The sequence below is a fragment of the Neofelis nebulosa genome, chromosome 1, assembly GCF_028018385.1.
Source record: "Neofelis nebulosa isolate mNeoNeb1 chromosome 1, mNeoNeb1.pri, whole genome shotgun sequence".
Lineage (NCBI taxonomy): Eukaryota > Metazoa > Chordata > Mammalia > Carnivora > Felidae > Neofelis > Neofelis nebulosa.
In genome coordinates this window covers 46,355,383-46,370,383 of record NC_080782.1, presented here as the reverse complement: position 1 = coordinate 46,370,383, position 15,001 = coordinate 46,355,383, and the positions used below count along the sequence as shown (strand labels likewise).

General features: G+C 42.8%; 1 protein-coding gene across 3 annotated transcripts in view; it reads right to left on the bottom strand.

Annotated features, from left to right (window-relative positions):
- Positions 1-943: 943 nt before the first annotated feature.
- Positions 944-15,001, bottom strand: part of GRIA1 (glutamate ionotropic receptor AMPA type subunit 1) — a 306,881-nt gene continuing 292,823 nt past the window's right edge. For all 3 annotated transcript variants that reach the window (XM_058720887.1, XM_058720886.1, XM_058720895.1), the window contains 2 exons: positions 11,238-11,372; positions 944-3,592 (listed from right to left, as the gene is read on the bottom strand). In XM_058720887.1, coding sequence (XP_058576870.1) covers positions 3,392-3,592; positions 11,238-11,372 — 336 coding nt within the window. In that variant the 3' untranslated portion in view covers positions 944-3,391. The remainder of the gene's footprint in view (positions 3,593-11,237; positions 11,373-15,001) is intronic.

Genomic DNA, 15,001 nt, shown 5'->3' with positions numbered 1-15,001 from the left:
GTGTTGAAATAATGATTGGAGCTTCAATCAAAAGAACACGAGTCCACTGGTTTCTTTGCCTTCCTTCAACCCTTTACCATAGAGATGGTGGTTACTCTCTGAAATGCCACAATTAGAACTTTGTTAATTTATTTGAGATCTCTGACCCCTGTTAATATGCCAAATTCCTTGGGAAAGAAAACATTTGAAGTTGTTCTTAATCATCAGTATCTAAATGTCAATAAATGTCAGATCCTTTAGAGAAAGCCCATCTTGCTGGAGTGAAAGAAAAACTTGCAGGAAAGAATGAGAGGATCATGTGGTGTGGGACCAGGATGATCTATGTTTAAGCATGGTCTAAACTGGTTTTGTTTGTGACTCCGCATATCACAGATACACCTAGACTCCAGTCTGGGGGTGTCTGGAAGATATACCCTGTGAGCCATCCAGTTCTCTGGAGGTACTGTGACCACTGTATGTCAAGCCCTGCTCCCTATGCAGTTGGAACTGTGGCCCTTGAAAACCAATATTACTCGGGTTTTTTGCTTTGTTTTGTTTTGTTTTTGTTTTTTGTTTTGGTTATCCTGTTTGAATGAATAACTCACGGTGAACTAGCTTAGCTGAAATGACTCATTTGAGAGCTGTTTGTGAATCAGGAATGGTGGTTACCATTAAAAATGTTCAGCAATAAGGAAACAACATAACCTTTAGAGCTTTGGCTTCAGAAATGGCACAAAAATGGAATGGACAAATATGAAAAGTAGATAATGGATCCACAGTGATTTAATTCTTGGTGATACTTTCATTTTATGCAAATACCAAAAGAAAAGAAAAAAACAAACCCTGGCTACTTGAAAGAAAAACAGGAACCAAAAAAATATTTAGTGTTTGATCAAGCAAAAATCCTTTCACACATCTGTCAAGAGAATTAAAACAAATATAGATGTTAAATAAAAGGCCCAGGTACCAAAGAGCAAAATTTAATGAAAGCCAGAACTGTTAAGTATGGATTCCTGTTGAGAAAAATGTCAATCTCTTTCAGAGTTTTCCCAGTACTCTATTTTTAAGAAAAGTGTAGTAAAAATACATAATACAAGTTAACTTTTTTCTTGCTTTTGTTTTCCCCCGTCACCCCTCTATTGATAAAAAGCATCTTCTGTGGAGTCTTGGACCCCCACACAGCATATACTCTCATTGTAAGCTTAGATGGTCTCTCCCTATCAGATCATGTTAGTGGTGAGCTCAGTGGCTGGAGAGGCATCTTACCAAAGGAAAAGGTCTTTGAAGCATGTTGATAGAGAGATATTTCTAACTCCTCTGAAATGCACTCCCTAATGACAGGTCATATCATATTCTGCAGTGGTAGGCTAAGGGCTGACAAAAATCTGGTGGGAGGACAGGGGATGGGGAGAACATCAGCTGGCAGTAGTGAGAAGTAAAAAAATCCATCTTGAGGGTCCTGCTTCACGTACCATGCCCACACTGACACGTGAAAAGACTGAACAACACTTGAGTTGAAAGGGCATAGAGTTTGATTTGGGGATGGTTCTTTGCTACGGCTGATACTAGGAGAATGGGGGAGACATAGAGATGGTGGGTGTCCACTGAGAGAATCCACAGATGAAGCCAATCATGCTGCACCTACTTGTTGGTAGGCTCCCAAACCTTTAGTCTGTCAGTTGCTAGTGATAACCCCTAGCAGAGAAGACTGGAGAGAAGTAGGGGGTAAGGAAACAAGCCAGAACATGGTTATCAATAAAAGCTAAAGACACATGGCACGCACTGAATCATGCACCTAGGAGAGTGGCTGCTGGACAGCTGGAAGCCAATTGCACCAAGAATGAGAGTCGGGATCTCCAAGAAAGCTATGTACCAGGAACCCCCTTTCCAACTAAAGTTGCAGTCAGCCTGAGCCTCTCTCTATGTACCCTGTCACTTCTCTAAACTTGCTTTAGTTCAGCTTTATAGTCACAATCATGGGCATATTGAGTCTGGTCATTGGAATAATACATCCTCATTCTGTCTCAGCCAGGGGGAAGGTCAGCCTTCTTGGGTTAGAAGTTGGGGTCAGTGATCTTAAGGTCCCCAATGTCATTATCAACTTAATTCATCTCCTTGTTTTCCTTAAAGTAATTCAGCCTTGGGTATTTTACTTTCTAAAGTGGCCACATGCTAAAACAACATTTTTATATGGACATAAAAATCCAAGTTCTCCAGGTCAGCAAAACTCTAAGCTGACTTGGTCTCTTAATCCTAGGACAGCGCACACCATGGAAGGTTCTGTTGCTTGTGGGCTTCAATGATGCTTCCTCTTCCAAAATTCTTCCATCCTTTTTTTTTTTTTTTTTTTGCATTCAGTTTGCATAGCATTTTCCCCCATATCAGAGGCTCCAAAGAGAGTCTACTCCACAGTGGGGTTCCTGCTCAGATGTCAAGCAAATGAAAAGTGACAATCATGGGCAATATCTCCCGGGCTGTCCGTTATTCCCAAGGCTGTACTTGGTTCAGGAGGCCAATTCAGCCACCAGAGTGCCTTTGGGCTTGAGCATAGCAGAAAGACATACTGCTCAGTGCTGAGGTTGAATCTGTGAAGAAACCACCTAAGGTCTATGGGATGGCTGTTACGCATTAAAGGAAGCTCTCTCTGAGACTCCAGCAATAACTTTGTGAGTCCTCCTCTGACTGCACACCTGCCTTTGTCCTCTCCACCACCCTTGGTCTGAATTGCTTTTTGCACATGTTCTCAGCTACATCAGTGTCTAGGAGGTGCCCTTCCTGGGGAAGGCAGTCCACTTCTCCAACAACATCCATCCTCATCCATGTCTTGGGGTCGAGAAATGGAGGGTAACTTAGAGAGCTCCCATAGCGAATTAGTTTGAAGGTTGCCTCTTTCCTTTTGCTTGCTTGTAAAGTGGAGCGAATCTTTAATCTCCAATCTGAAAACTGAAGAGACATGGGTAGGGAGTTGGGAATAAGAAGCCAGGAGGAGGAAGGGGCCTAACAGAACCTTCAAACCATGGATATTAGTAAGAAAGAAAATCTTGCACACACTAAGACACATTAACAAATGAATTAAAAGAAAACAGTACAGTTTCCTCATTAATGTTCCTATGACTCCATTTTCAGAGACACAGGCTCTGTTCAACAGGGTTATTCTCCCCTTATTGCGGTGCAGTGTTATTTATCATCCTCACTTAGCAAACGGAAAAGGGTGAAAGAACATCAAAAAAGGAAAAGGGACGGCAAAATGATTTTTCAATTCTTCAGGAAAATCTGGTGAATCATCTGATCCTTGTGGTCATGGTGGTTGGTGGCGGTTGCGTTTCAATTTTACTGTTTTTGGCACTGAAGGGCTTGGTATGGAATTGGGGGAGCTTGAGCTTGCTCCCCAAGGGGTCTCCATCTGCTCCAGTTACAATCCTGTGGCTCCCAAGGGCATCCCTGAACTGTGGCTCATGCAGGGAATCGACTGCATGGACTTGGGGAAGTCATGGCTGACCACCCGGCCGTTTTCTCCACTGCCGCCACCGCTGGTTCCTGCCCCACTGTTTCGCGGGAGTGTCGATGTCCGTATGGCTTCATTGATGGATTGCTGTGGGATCAAACAGAAACCCTTTTCAGGAGGACCGGGGGTTCTTCCCCAGGCCCTTGGCAGTGACTGGTAAGGAGAATGAGTCAAAGCTGGACTTAAAATCTCACTCCACTTTTCCTCCCCACCCAACCCCTTTCCTTATCTGGAATGCTAACCTTGGCTTCCCATGAACTCACAAAACAGCTGTGTGGCTCTGGACAAGTCTGATCTCATCTCTGGACCTCCTGTTCTCTCTGTGTAATGAGGTGTGTTAGACTGGGTGGTCACTAAGATCCTTTCTAAAAGTTCTTATATTCTGTGATTTCTAAAGATGGAAGTATTCCATGGTAGTATTAATGATAATAAATGTAGCAACATGATCAAGTGGAAAAGCTCTAGAAAGGAGTTTGGAAAACTTGGGATTTTAGTTCTGGTTCTGACATCAACTATTTGTATGACCTTGTGCATATCTCCTTACCTCTCTAGAACTTTAAAATCTCCATGTTTGTAAAATGTGATGATCTATGCACCTGCAGACTTTTGTTAGCAAGAATGGTGCTACTGCGTGAAAAATGATTTGAAATGTTAAAAAAAAAAAGAAGTATGTTACTGCTGAGTTAAAATTTAAAACCACCTCTGATTTGATTTAGGAAAAATTCTTTCCTGCCTCTAGTAATATGTGTTATGGGAATATAGGACTTGTTTGAATAATAGTAAAAATGTAATTGGAAAGAAGCATGTGCTAAAGAAAATGAGAATGCATTCCAAAGATCATTATCTGAAGGTCAGCTGCTTCCCAACAGCACATATAACCTGACTTCTAGACTGACACATCAGTTCATTGCTATTAAGCTTGTGATTTCCAAAATATTAGACTTCTAGATATGAAAAGGACTCCAGTGATCCCTTAAGGGTCAGATGAGTGAGGTAGAATGTTCAAGACCACAACCTGGAATTAGAACCATATCTTATTAGATAAGAAGAAGGGTTCTGTTCTGAGTTCCTTTGGAGAAAGAAGCTTCATGACATGAAATCCAAACCTGTCTCTCTTCTTGTCACTTTTAATTTCCTATTAAGAGATACTCATAGAATTTTTGAGGTGGGGGTTGATTTCTTGGGAATCATATATAGGAGAATTGTCTATGAGTTGAGAGGTGTCTGAGACCAATTGTACCAATCCTTCAATTCTGTTCTCACCTCCTTCTTGAAGCCATCCTAGACTGTACCATCAAGTGTTTGCCCCCTTCAGCCTAGTACTCCTACATTACACCTGCTTTTGTAATGGTTCTGTTTCAGGTATGTGGGTTTTCTCTTCTTTAAGAGAGCTGTCTGGAGGAGGGCAGGGTTCATTTTTCCCCCAGTCTATAGCTGTCTCCCATAGTGCCCAGCATGTAGTTAGATGCTGAATAGATATCCTTAAATTTGTCTAAAAAAAACAAAAACAAAATCCAACCACCTAGAACCCTTCTCAACAAGTTTATGAATTTTCTTCTCTGCATATTTCCATGATCCTAGTGATCAGAGAAGTCAGTCACTCTCTGGTGGCCAGATAGACATAAACAGCAGTTTGACCTAATTTTTATTCTTTGTATTATACTATGCTGGAAGTATTATTACTAGCAATTCTGACAGTGTTTTTTTTAAGAGTTCTTTCTTTTTAAAATCCCTGATTCAGACAGATTTGCCCCAAAGGATGCTCTACCCACACTGGTTCTGCCTCCTCCTCAAGCCTCCGGACTTGATTTATTTATATTCTGCCTTGATTGTCCTCCACTCAAGAGGAAATGTGCCCTGGATTGCATTCTTCTAAGTGAAGGCCAAATAAAAATTACTGTGATGCTCTATGGGGGAAAGGTGAAAAGAAAACCCAAGGAATTAATGGTTACTTATTCTCACTTATGCTTATTTGTGTGTATGGGAATGAGGAAACATTCTATGGATTAACTTGGGATGTTTATCTTTTATGATTTTTCTCTACCACATCCCTTTAATTAAAAAATAAAGTTTAAAGTTCACACAGATAATCCTGGGCTTTGTTTCTAAAAAAGTCTCACATATTCCCATAATATTCTATTGAAGTTGGTGATAGTTGATGAATTTATCTTAAAGGAGAAGATTGGTGGCATAGTAAATATTGGTGCCTACCAAAGTCTGAGATAACTTAGCTAGGCATGTAGCTAAAACCCTCCATGTTCACACCATTCAGAAATGGTTTTCTTGGAAGTTAAGGGCTTCTCCAAGGTCAATAACTCCATAATCCTATTGACAGTGAGTGCTACCTGCTTACCGGCTTCTTTTCTAAGACACTTATGGGATCTCAGGAGAACAGATGAATGGAGTCAAAACTTTGGAGTGGAAAGCAATACTACAAATGACTAGATCATTAGTTCTCAAATTTGACTGCACAATGGAGTTATCTGGGGAGTTTTCGGGGGAAAAGCACTGATGCCTCAGATATACCCTCAAAGATGTTGACTTACTAGGTGTGATGCATGGCCTGGACATTTGGGCTTTTAAAAACTCCTCAGGTGATTCTACTATGCAAGCAAGGTTGAAATACACACATCTAGTTTATATCCTTCACTTTATAGAGAAAGTGAGGACTTCGGACCAACTGACTTAAGGTTGTAGTTATCTGTCACCTAGTGTCAAAGTGGATGACCTTCTAATTGTACCCTCTTTAGCTAGGCTATCATAAGCTGATGTCCTTCTTCCCCTTGCCTCTAGGAAATGAAGTTCTTCCTCATCCATCCTTGACATACCAGCCATTCTTAAAGTTCATCCGTACAGTTGTTTTTGAAGCTGATACCCAGGGAGAAAAGTGTGAGTTAAAAGTCCAACCTCCAGCACCCCCAGGTTAACTCTTGAGAGACTCACTTCTCTAACAGTGTTTACATCCAAACCCCCAGCCACTTGCTTTTCTAAGAAAAGTCTTCCCAGACTCTGCACATCCTAGAACATCCTAATAAAAGCTCAAACCTCAGTGATGACCTCCTACTTGCATGTGTGCTAAGAGCCAGAGTGACTGCCTGCTGTGGAGGACACACCCCTGTGTTACCAAGTCTCTCAGCTGCTTGATAATTCTAGGCAAACATGTAAAGCTTCAGCTGCTGTGGCTTAAATACAGTTCATGTCAGTATTGCCACATACAATTGTTTTCCACAGGGAGAAATATGGGCAATAATACAGACCCTGGTTGTCTTTAATGTCAGTGAAGGACTCAGTTTTGGTCTGTTTCTCCAGGCAGAGGAAAGGGAATCTGAGACTTCAATCTGGAGCATGTCTTAGGTTATGTATCTTTGCAACTATATGACCACTTAAATCTTACTCAAATGGTGTGGTTGTCAGAAGTCCCTTTCTGAGTCCCCACCTCTCATGTGTTCTCTTTTTCCTGAAGTCTTCTTATGCTCTGGTGAGCGTGGACTTCTTCCTATTTCTGGGCATAAGTTCTAATCTTTGGATGTCTCACACATGTACATCCTTTGCAGGCAATGCCTTTCCCCTGGTTAATTCCTTCCATACTTCAAGTCTGCTAGATACCAGTTTCTCAGGGGAACCTCTCTGATCTGTCCCAGCCCTCATTCCCTCAACAGGACTTGACAGTCCAACATTTTTCTTCAAACACTCACTGAACATGTAAGTATCTATTTACTTTCTGTCTTCCCATCATACTTGTAGCTTCTTGAGAACAGAAGCTATGTCTATTTTGTTCCTGAGTATGTCCCCAGTGCCGAGCAATGCCTCATACAGTGGTGCTCAGTATGTCTTTGTGGAAGGAATGCCTCCAGGATGGTTTCCCACTGTCCTGTGACACCTATTGTGTGTCTTGTTCCTATGACATATCAAAAAGGAAAGGGGTTCGACAACACACAAGCAATAGATTACTAATCATGGATGGCCTCAACAACTACCTCAGGAAAACCTAAGGATAGGGCTGCATCTTATTTGTCTATGTACTGTGGCTGCCACTTGAGGACACACATGGTAGGTACTCAGAATGATCTTTTCCTCCATTGGAAGTCTAATTCCTGTTTTTCTAGCTCCTAGCTTGTGTGACCTTACTAGGACAAACTACTTAAGCTTCTTTGAATCCCTATTTCTTCATCTGAAGAATTGTAAGCACAACACATTACAGGGTTAATGAAATGTATATAAAGTACTTTGAACATGGAAGTTACTAAAAAGATGTCATCTTCCCTTCTTTTCTTGTTCTTCCCTTTTCTACCCCCTTCCTTTTCTTCTTATCTCTTCTTTGCACAGTGGGGAAAGGCTCTTTGACCATGGTTGAGAAATTGGGGGTTGGCCCTCAACTATGTTTAGGGGCTCAAGATCTTAAAAGTTGGCCAAACACAGTGATCAAGGAAAGGAACAGGAAGGAAGTTTCTCACCAACGGCCTGTGACACTGTTAACATGTCTGTAAAGAGCTAACTGCCTCTGGGGAAGGCTAATTACAGAATAATAAAGAAAACTATCAAGTTGTGAACTCATCTGAGAGGCAGGTTGATAGTGTTCTACTTTTCTCCTTTGGATAAGAGAGAAGTTGGTGGGGCTTCAGAACTGAAGGGCTGGGTTGATTAAGAAAGACAGTAAAAGTATCTTCTCTGCAGTTGGAAGATTAAAACATCTATTAGGAACCTTGATGAGTTGGGCAGAAGTTGTGCTGAACAATGGAATTAATTATAAAATATTGTGGTGAAAGATCCTGATGAATGAGTCTAAGAGATCCTGATGTTGGCTTCTGAGAAATTTGACATCTTTGTAAAGGAAAGGGTGCGAATGTCCCCCAACAAGTTATGGCATGACTCAGTGGCCTCTTCTAAGGATTCTTGTCTTAACCTGAATGTTGTGATTTCAGTGGTGAAAGCCAACTGTCTAGTTTTAAGAGGATCCCAGTCTTTAACCACCCTGGTACCGTTACCTGGCACTGACCATGATTATTGGGACATGGTAATCCCATGGGAAGGGTCAGAGGTCCAAGCAGTTCCTGCTTGATGGATGCCTGCACTCATGTGATTTTATGAACACAAACAGATGGGGCCAGAACCACTTTGGACGATGATGTTTGTGCTTCCAGCCTGGGTGGTTTTGATGGTCGTATTTGTTTACCCAAATAGCAGCTCTCCCCCATGCATCACTTCATCCTTCAAGAGTTTTTCTCTTCTGGGGACAATTCTACGTAATTTTACTGATAATTATCCTATGTGTGTGGAATGTCCAAAGAGAAATTAGACATACTTCTTAACTTAAAGAACTCACAATCTATATAGCTCAAAAAACCTAGGACACGTAAGTAGGGGCAGTAAAAGGAAAGTCTTAAAAAGACTGTAGCTGATCACTAATGGAAAAAATAATTATTATAAATAGTAGTTATCAGTGTGAGTATTGTTATTTATTGAGAGCTTATTATGACCCAGGAATTTTGACAATCCCTTTATGTCCATTTATCACACAATGCTCACAATAATTTTATGAGATATGTCCTACCACTAGCCCCATTCTATAGAAAATGAGGATCAGAGAGCTACTGGAGCTTGTCCCAGATGACACAGTTGGCAAATAGAGCAGGCAGAATTTATGCTCAGACAGTCTCTAGAGCCTGTGCTTTAGGCCACCACACTGCACCATGCTCTCGGGGACCAGTGAGAAGGAGATCCTGCGATATGTAGCAGGCCAATCTTGAACCCTTGGTTTGGTCATAGCTCACATGGAAGGTTTTGGGGTGTTATAAAGGTTGTAGTTCACCTAGCTTTTTTTCTGTTCTCCTCTGCCTCCAGAGTGGGCTTTCCTCACTTTGGAGAATTTTTGGGCTTATGTTCAGGTGGAATAGGCAAATAAATCTTTGTTTAGGTTCTAGGAGACCTTATTGTGCTTGTCAAGCTCTTTGGAGGTCTACCCTGGGTTTAAGGTCTGAGGCCCATGCTTTTGCTCTGCTTTGTCCTTTCTGAGAAGACCTGGTGTGGGTGAGCTGGTTAAGGGTAGGAATGAGGTGTTCCTAGGTCCGCTGGCTAAATACCATCATACTACCATCCCTTAATTGTTCCTTGTTATTGTATCTTGGTTACATTGCCTTTTAAATGGGCCCTATGGGCAGAAGATGGGGAGAGAGATTAGCCTGCATTAAGGCACATGGGTGGGAAGCACAAGGTGGGTGGCTAGAGTACGGAGTATGTAAGAGCAGATTGCTTGGGAGGGGAAAGTAGGCTGGAACCATGATGTGGAAATGCTGAATGCCAGGACAGAAGGTCTGAATGCCAGGACAGAAGGCCCTCCTCCTCCAACTCCCACTCTCTGTGTACAGAACTGAATACAGAGTTTCCAAACAGGGGAAGCAAATGTCCAGCAATGTCTTCTCCAAGAACGACCCTGGAGATATGTGTAGGGCTGTTGCCCCAAGGCTGGGAGTGGCTAGGCAAGAGGCTATGGTCGTGATTCAACAGTGGGTATATACTGAGGTTATATAGGCTTCTCAGGGCACATTCCAGGAGAGCAAATCCTACCAATGAATCTTCTTAGTCTGGTCAAACCAACGTAACAGCCTAGGGTACATTGCTCAGTGACTGCATTTCCCTCCACTTTTGTTGGTCTGAATCCCACTTGTCCTTCCTCTTAATTTTTGCCTCTTCCTGGAAGCCTTCTCTAATTTATGCCTCCTCTGTATTCCTATAGGCCTTCCTATCTATAAGTTGCTTCACTGAGTAATTTTGCTGTGCAATTTTTTGTTGTTGAAGGTCACAGATTGTATCTCCAACCTCTGTGTCTCATTATGATATCTTGCTCATGGTGTTGCCTACATAATTAACACTTGCATAAATATTTTCTTATTGAAGCTAAATCATGAAATGTGAGGGGTCTTAAAGGTTATTTAATCCAAACTCCCTTTGAGTATTTGAACCTATATCCTCCCCCAGAGTTACTCGGCCTCTACTTGTATACCTCCAGTGATGGGAGGCTTGCTACTTATTGGGATAGTCCATTTCCTTTCCCAGTAGCTCTGAAAGAACATTAGATCTCACTGTGTTAACCTCTGTTCTCCATAGCTTTTAGTTATTAGTTCGTATTGTACACTTTGGGACCCCACAGAACTCGTCTATTTTTTTTCCCACCTGCAAAGTCTTCACGTTTTTATAGACAGCTCTCATATCCTCCGCAATTCTCTTTTCTGGCTATTTGCCTTCAGCAAATAGGGTCATCTAGCTAACCTGCTGCTCTTCTGTGCACGATTCTCTTTGCCAAAGTCCATCTCACAGTAGAGTAACTAAGAAAAGACCTAACTCACCAAGCATGGCAAGATTATCTATCTTACAGAGGGTAGACCCCCTCTCCTGTATTTTGAGAGCTACACTTCTGTTAATGAAAACTCAGAGAAAATCTACTTTTGCAGCAACCACTCTTGCCTCACATTGTGTTGACTGTCCACTTAAACTCCTAACTTTTAATCTCACCACCCCATCTCTGGCTGGTACAGTTGTTTCCCAGGCCTTATGTTGACTCTGACACATCCCATCTCCCTTCCTTTCTCATAGCTGTCTCCTTTCCCATCACTTTTCCCATCGGAGCTTTCTGGGCCCCTGCCCAGAGCTAACTTCAACTTGTTTCACTCTCCACCCTTTCTAGCACAGACACTCCCAGGAAACCCAGCTGTATCACAAAACAGGGTAGGAAAAAGGCCTGGGAAGACGATGCCACCTTCATCCGCTTGGATTCGCTACGGGATTTGTAGCAGAACTCGATTAAGGCAACCAGCATGGCTAGTCCAAGTCCTCCAATCAGGATGTAGAACACGCCTGCCACATTGCTGAGGCTCAGAGCACTTGTCTTGTCCTAGGAAGGGGAGGAGGGAAGGGGGCAGGGGGAAGAGTAAAGTGAGCCAAAAGGCTAGAGACCATCCAAGCAACAGCATTTTTACACACATACACTCAACCCCATCACCCTTTTTAACATTCAAAATAGTCGGAGAGGCTTTTTATTCATTGATAGAGTGCTAAATATTCCTAGGAAAAAGGTGTGTGTGTGTGTGTGTGTGTGTGTGACAATATCCCAAAGCATCCCTGATTATATTTAATTTATAATTATGTTTCCCTCCCTCCACAATGCCTGTTCTGGGGCAAGAGGCACCACAAGAAATTCAGGCAGCTTCTACCAAAATCTGCATACTTGAGCTTACCCTATTCTTTCAGAGAATGTGTGCCTCCCTTTCTAGTTCAGTTCCTGTCCCCCACCTCTCTGTTGTGCAAAGCATCGGCCTTGCTTATTGTTTATGTCTCTGAGTGTTTTTCTGAGTTGGCACTTAAAGTGAACTTTTCCCTAGATGTACGTTTAATTTCAATTTAACAAGAGAGTTATTGCACACATAATAAAGACCAATCAATGTGTACTTTTAACTTACTGATCTGAGTCTCAATCTAGGGAAAAAAGAAAACGGGGGGGGGGAGGAGTCTTAGAATAGTAAAAAGGCACTTGGATAGAAAAATGGCTCTATTAAATCCTAGTAATTATGTTTAATTGGTGTCATTTTTCTGTTGGAGGTGCTTGCTAAAAGACATTGTAGGCAGACTCAGGTAGCTGAATTTAGAAATCTCTGGTGCCTACAGTAAAAGATCTTACACTGGTTCTGGATGAACAAAGTCATGGAACAGACTAATTCCCAGGGCTGGGGGATAAGTACCCATGTCCAGTAGTGGGTAGACAGAGCTCACTTTGTGGGGCCTGAGAAAGGCCATCAGTCTGGTGAGACTGTCCCTGCATTCTGTCACCTCCAGTCAGGTTCAAACTGTCGGACTGAGGAAACTGGGGACCAGTTTCCTTTGGGGACCAAAGGAAACTGGTGGTCAGGGTGAGAGTTATAGCTCAGAGAGAGGCGGAAAGTGCTCAGTCAAAATTTTGACACAGGCAAGTGAACGTCTTTAAATCTTCAAAGAATACTCATTCTTAGATGTCATGGTGGCTCTAACATCTTCGTTTATATTGTTTGCTCATGTACAACAAGTTTCTCATTGAATTAAAATGAAATGCACACTTCAGCTGGCACAGGTACACACCATGGTTGGTTAGTTGGTAACAATGGATAGGATATAGCTTTTATGTCTCTGTATGTATTCTTTTTCAGGTGGGGATGGAGGCAAGCCAAACAAAAGGTGAACTGTCTTGCCCTAGGGACTCCTTGGACATCTGCCTATTAAGATCTGGACATGTGGAAAGGAGTTTGCTATGGACTAAGTCAGTGGGCTCTGCCCTAGTTCCACTTGGTGCATTGTACAGGATTCAGCAGGGCTGAGCTTGGGGACTGCAGCTGGCAAATAGGAGCATGCCTTCCCTCCCCAGAAGCAGCACTAGCTAGCAGAGCTGTAGGATTATCTAAAGCACACCCCTTTGGTGGCTTCCTGTATTGCTAAAGCAGATGGCTCTTGAATATGGGTTACACTTGGCAAGGCATAGTCTGGCTTTGGAAGCAGTGGAAATGATTCTTCCAAGGGGTAGAATTTCTCCTGCTCTGGTATAATGGCCTGATAAGGGATATGCCCAAAATGCTTGGTTCAAGAGTTGGCTAGACAAGTAAATCCCCACTTGGTGTGGTTTTTCAGAACACTCAAAATGTCTCCCTGTTTGTCATTCAGGAGGTCTGTAATCCTGTTTCTGAGACCAGGATTTATGGTCAGTAGAAGTTCCTATAAAACTCGTCTGTGTGGGGGGAAAATTTTTTTTTTAAAAACCAAACCAACTTTTCTGTATAGACGGGGCTAGGGGTAAGGTGGGGAGGCATGTTAATGTGTCATCAGTTCACACCTTAAAAAAGAGTGGTTGACAGTGATGCTCAGAGGGAGTGGATGAGGAACAGGCCTGGGGGAAGGTGGTGCGCAGGAAGCTGGGAGGAAAGAAAGAAGTCCTGTTGGCTTCACATGCTAATCAGCCTTTCAATATCTGAAGTGCATCTTGCCTCCTTGGTCACCAACACTTTGTGTTTTCTTCCTCGTGGTCTTTTCAAGTTCACCTTGGTTGATGATTGTCTTCAAGGATAAGGGAGTAGTGGGCATCATTTTTTTTTTTTTTGGTCACTCTCTTCAAGAAACCCTAAGAGGGCATCTACCTCCTTGGCCATAGAGGGTGGGGTGTCTATTTCTGGTATACCTGGGAAGGAAGCAGGATGAGATCTTCATATGAAAGTAGGGATAAAGGGCATATTGTATGTAATTGCAGAAGAAGAAACATCCAGTGGCTGAGCACTTGACTATGTCTGGAGGTGGAGAGCATCTTTCACTTCTGAAGGAGGTCTCTGGCCTACAGAGACCGCAATGTGTGTTGGAGGACACATCCCATACAAACAGAGAGGGTAGCCACAAGGTATGGGGAGTTCCACCTCTTGCAGGACAGACAGTGCCACTCATCCCCTTCTTATGCCAACACAGGGGGTGAGGGAAAGACTTCTGGAATCAAGGGGGCACCCGGGACCTTTCCCTACCTGTATTAGGAAGCAAACTTAGATGTAGCACGACTGTCTAATCTGGCATAATTTGATAGGGTGTGGAATGAAAGGCTGGTGTTGCTATTTTCTTAGCTCGCATAGTTGGGGAGTTTACATTTAGGCAAGGTTTTATGATCTCCCTTATGTGTACCATTTTCTTTTTGATCACACCAACTTTAGTTCTTTCAAAGGAGGCCCGAGGCCGCAGTCTTCTGTTCAGTTGCCTTTAATGACTCTCTTTGACTCACTCTGGGAATATGATGGGGTATCCAGGAGCAGGGTTAAAAATCCACTTTTAATCAGACCAGAGCTCTGATTCCTCCATACAAGAGGATGTGTTTCTTCATGGACTTATGTACGAACAGCTGTGTTCATGTTTCCTGGGAAAGCTACAAGCTTCCCAGATATGACCAGGGAGAGAGAAAAGCTAGAACCTAAGTCTTTTGAGCACCCTTCTGGGGGACTCCATTCTCCTCCCATCCCATAGCAGCTGTACTCCCAAAAGCCAGGCAGCTTGTTGGTGGGAGTGAAAAAGTCACAACTTGTCTTCTGCCAGGAGGGAGGGAAGAGAGTGACAGCACTGAGAAGAATGACAGGTGAAAAGAAAACCCCCAAAAAATCCATCTTTCAGAATTGTTGGGCTTGTTGTCATGGTGATGAGCACCCCCACCCTTCATCCATCCCCCTTAACCTGTTGTCTTGAATTGTCACCTCCCTCATGTGGAAAAGAGAGGTTTTAATTTTCACATTTTTTCTTGCTCTTCCCACATAATGGGGGACTGTCCCAGACTCCCTCTGTGTTTCTGAGCCAACATCCCGTCCAAGAATATGGGGCTGGCTTAAGTCTTCATGAAGAGGTTTGAGCCAGGCCTGAGCAGGAGGGACTTGAAGCTTTTTTTTAATGGCTTAAGTAGAAAGTTCCAAGGAGAAGGCAAAGCCTTTGGCCATAGGACCATTCCCTCCCATAGAGACTGGTGGTGCCCATCATCCA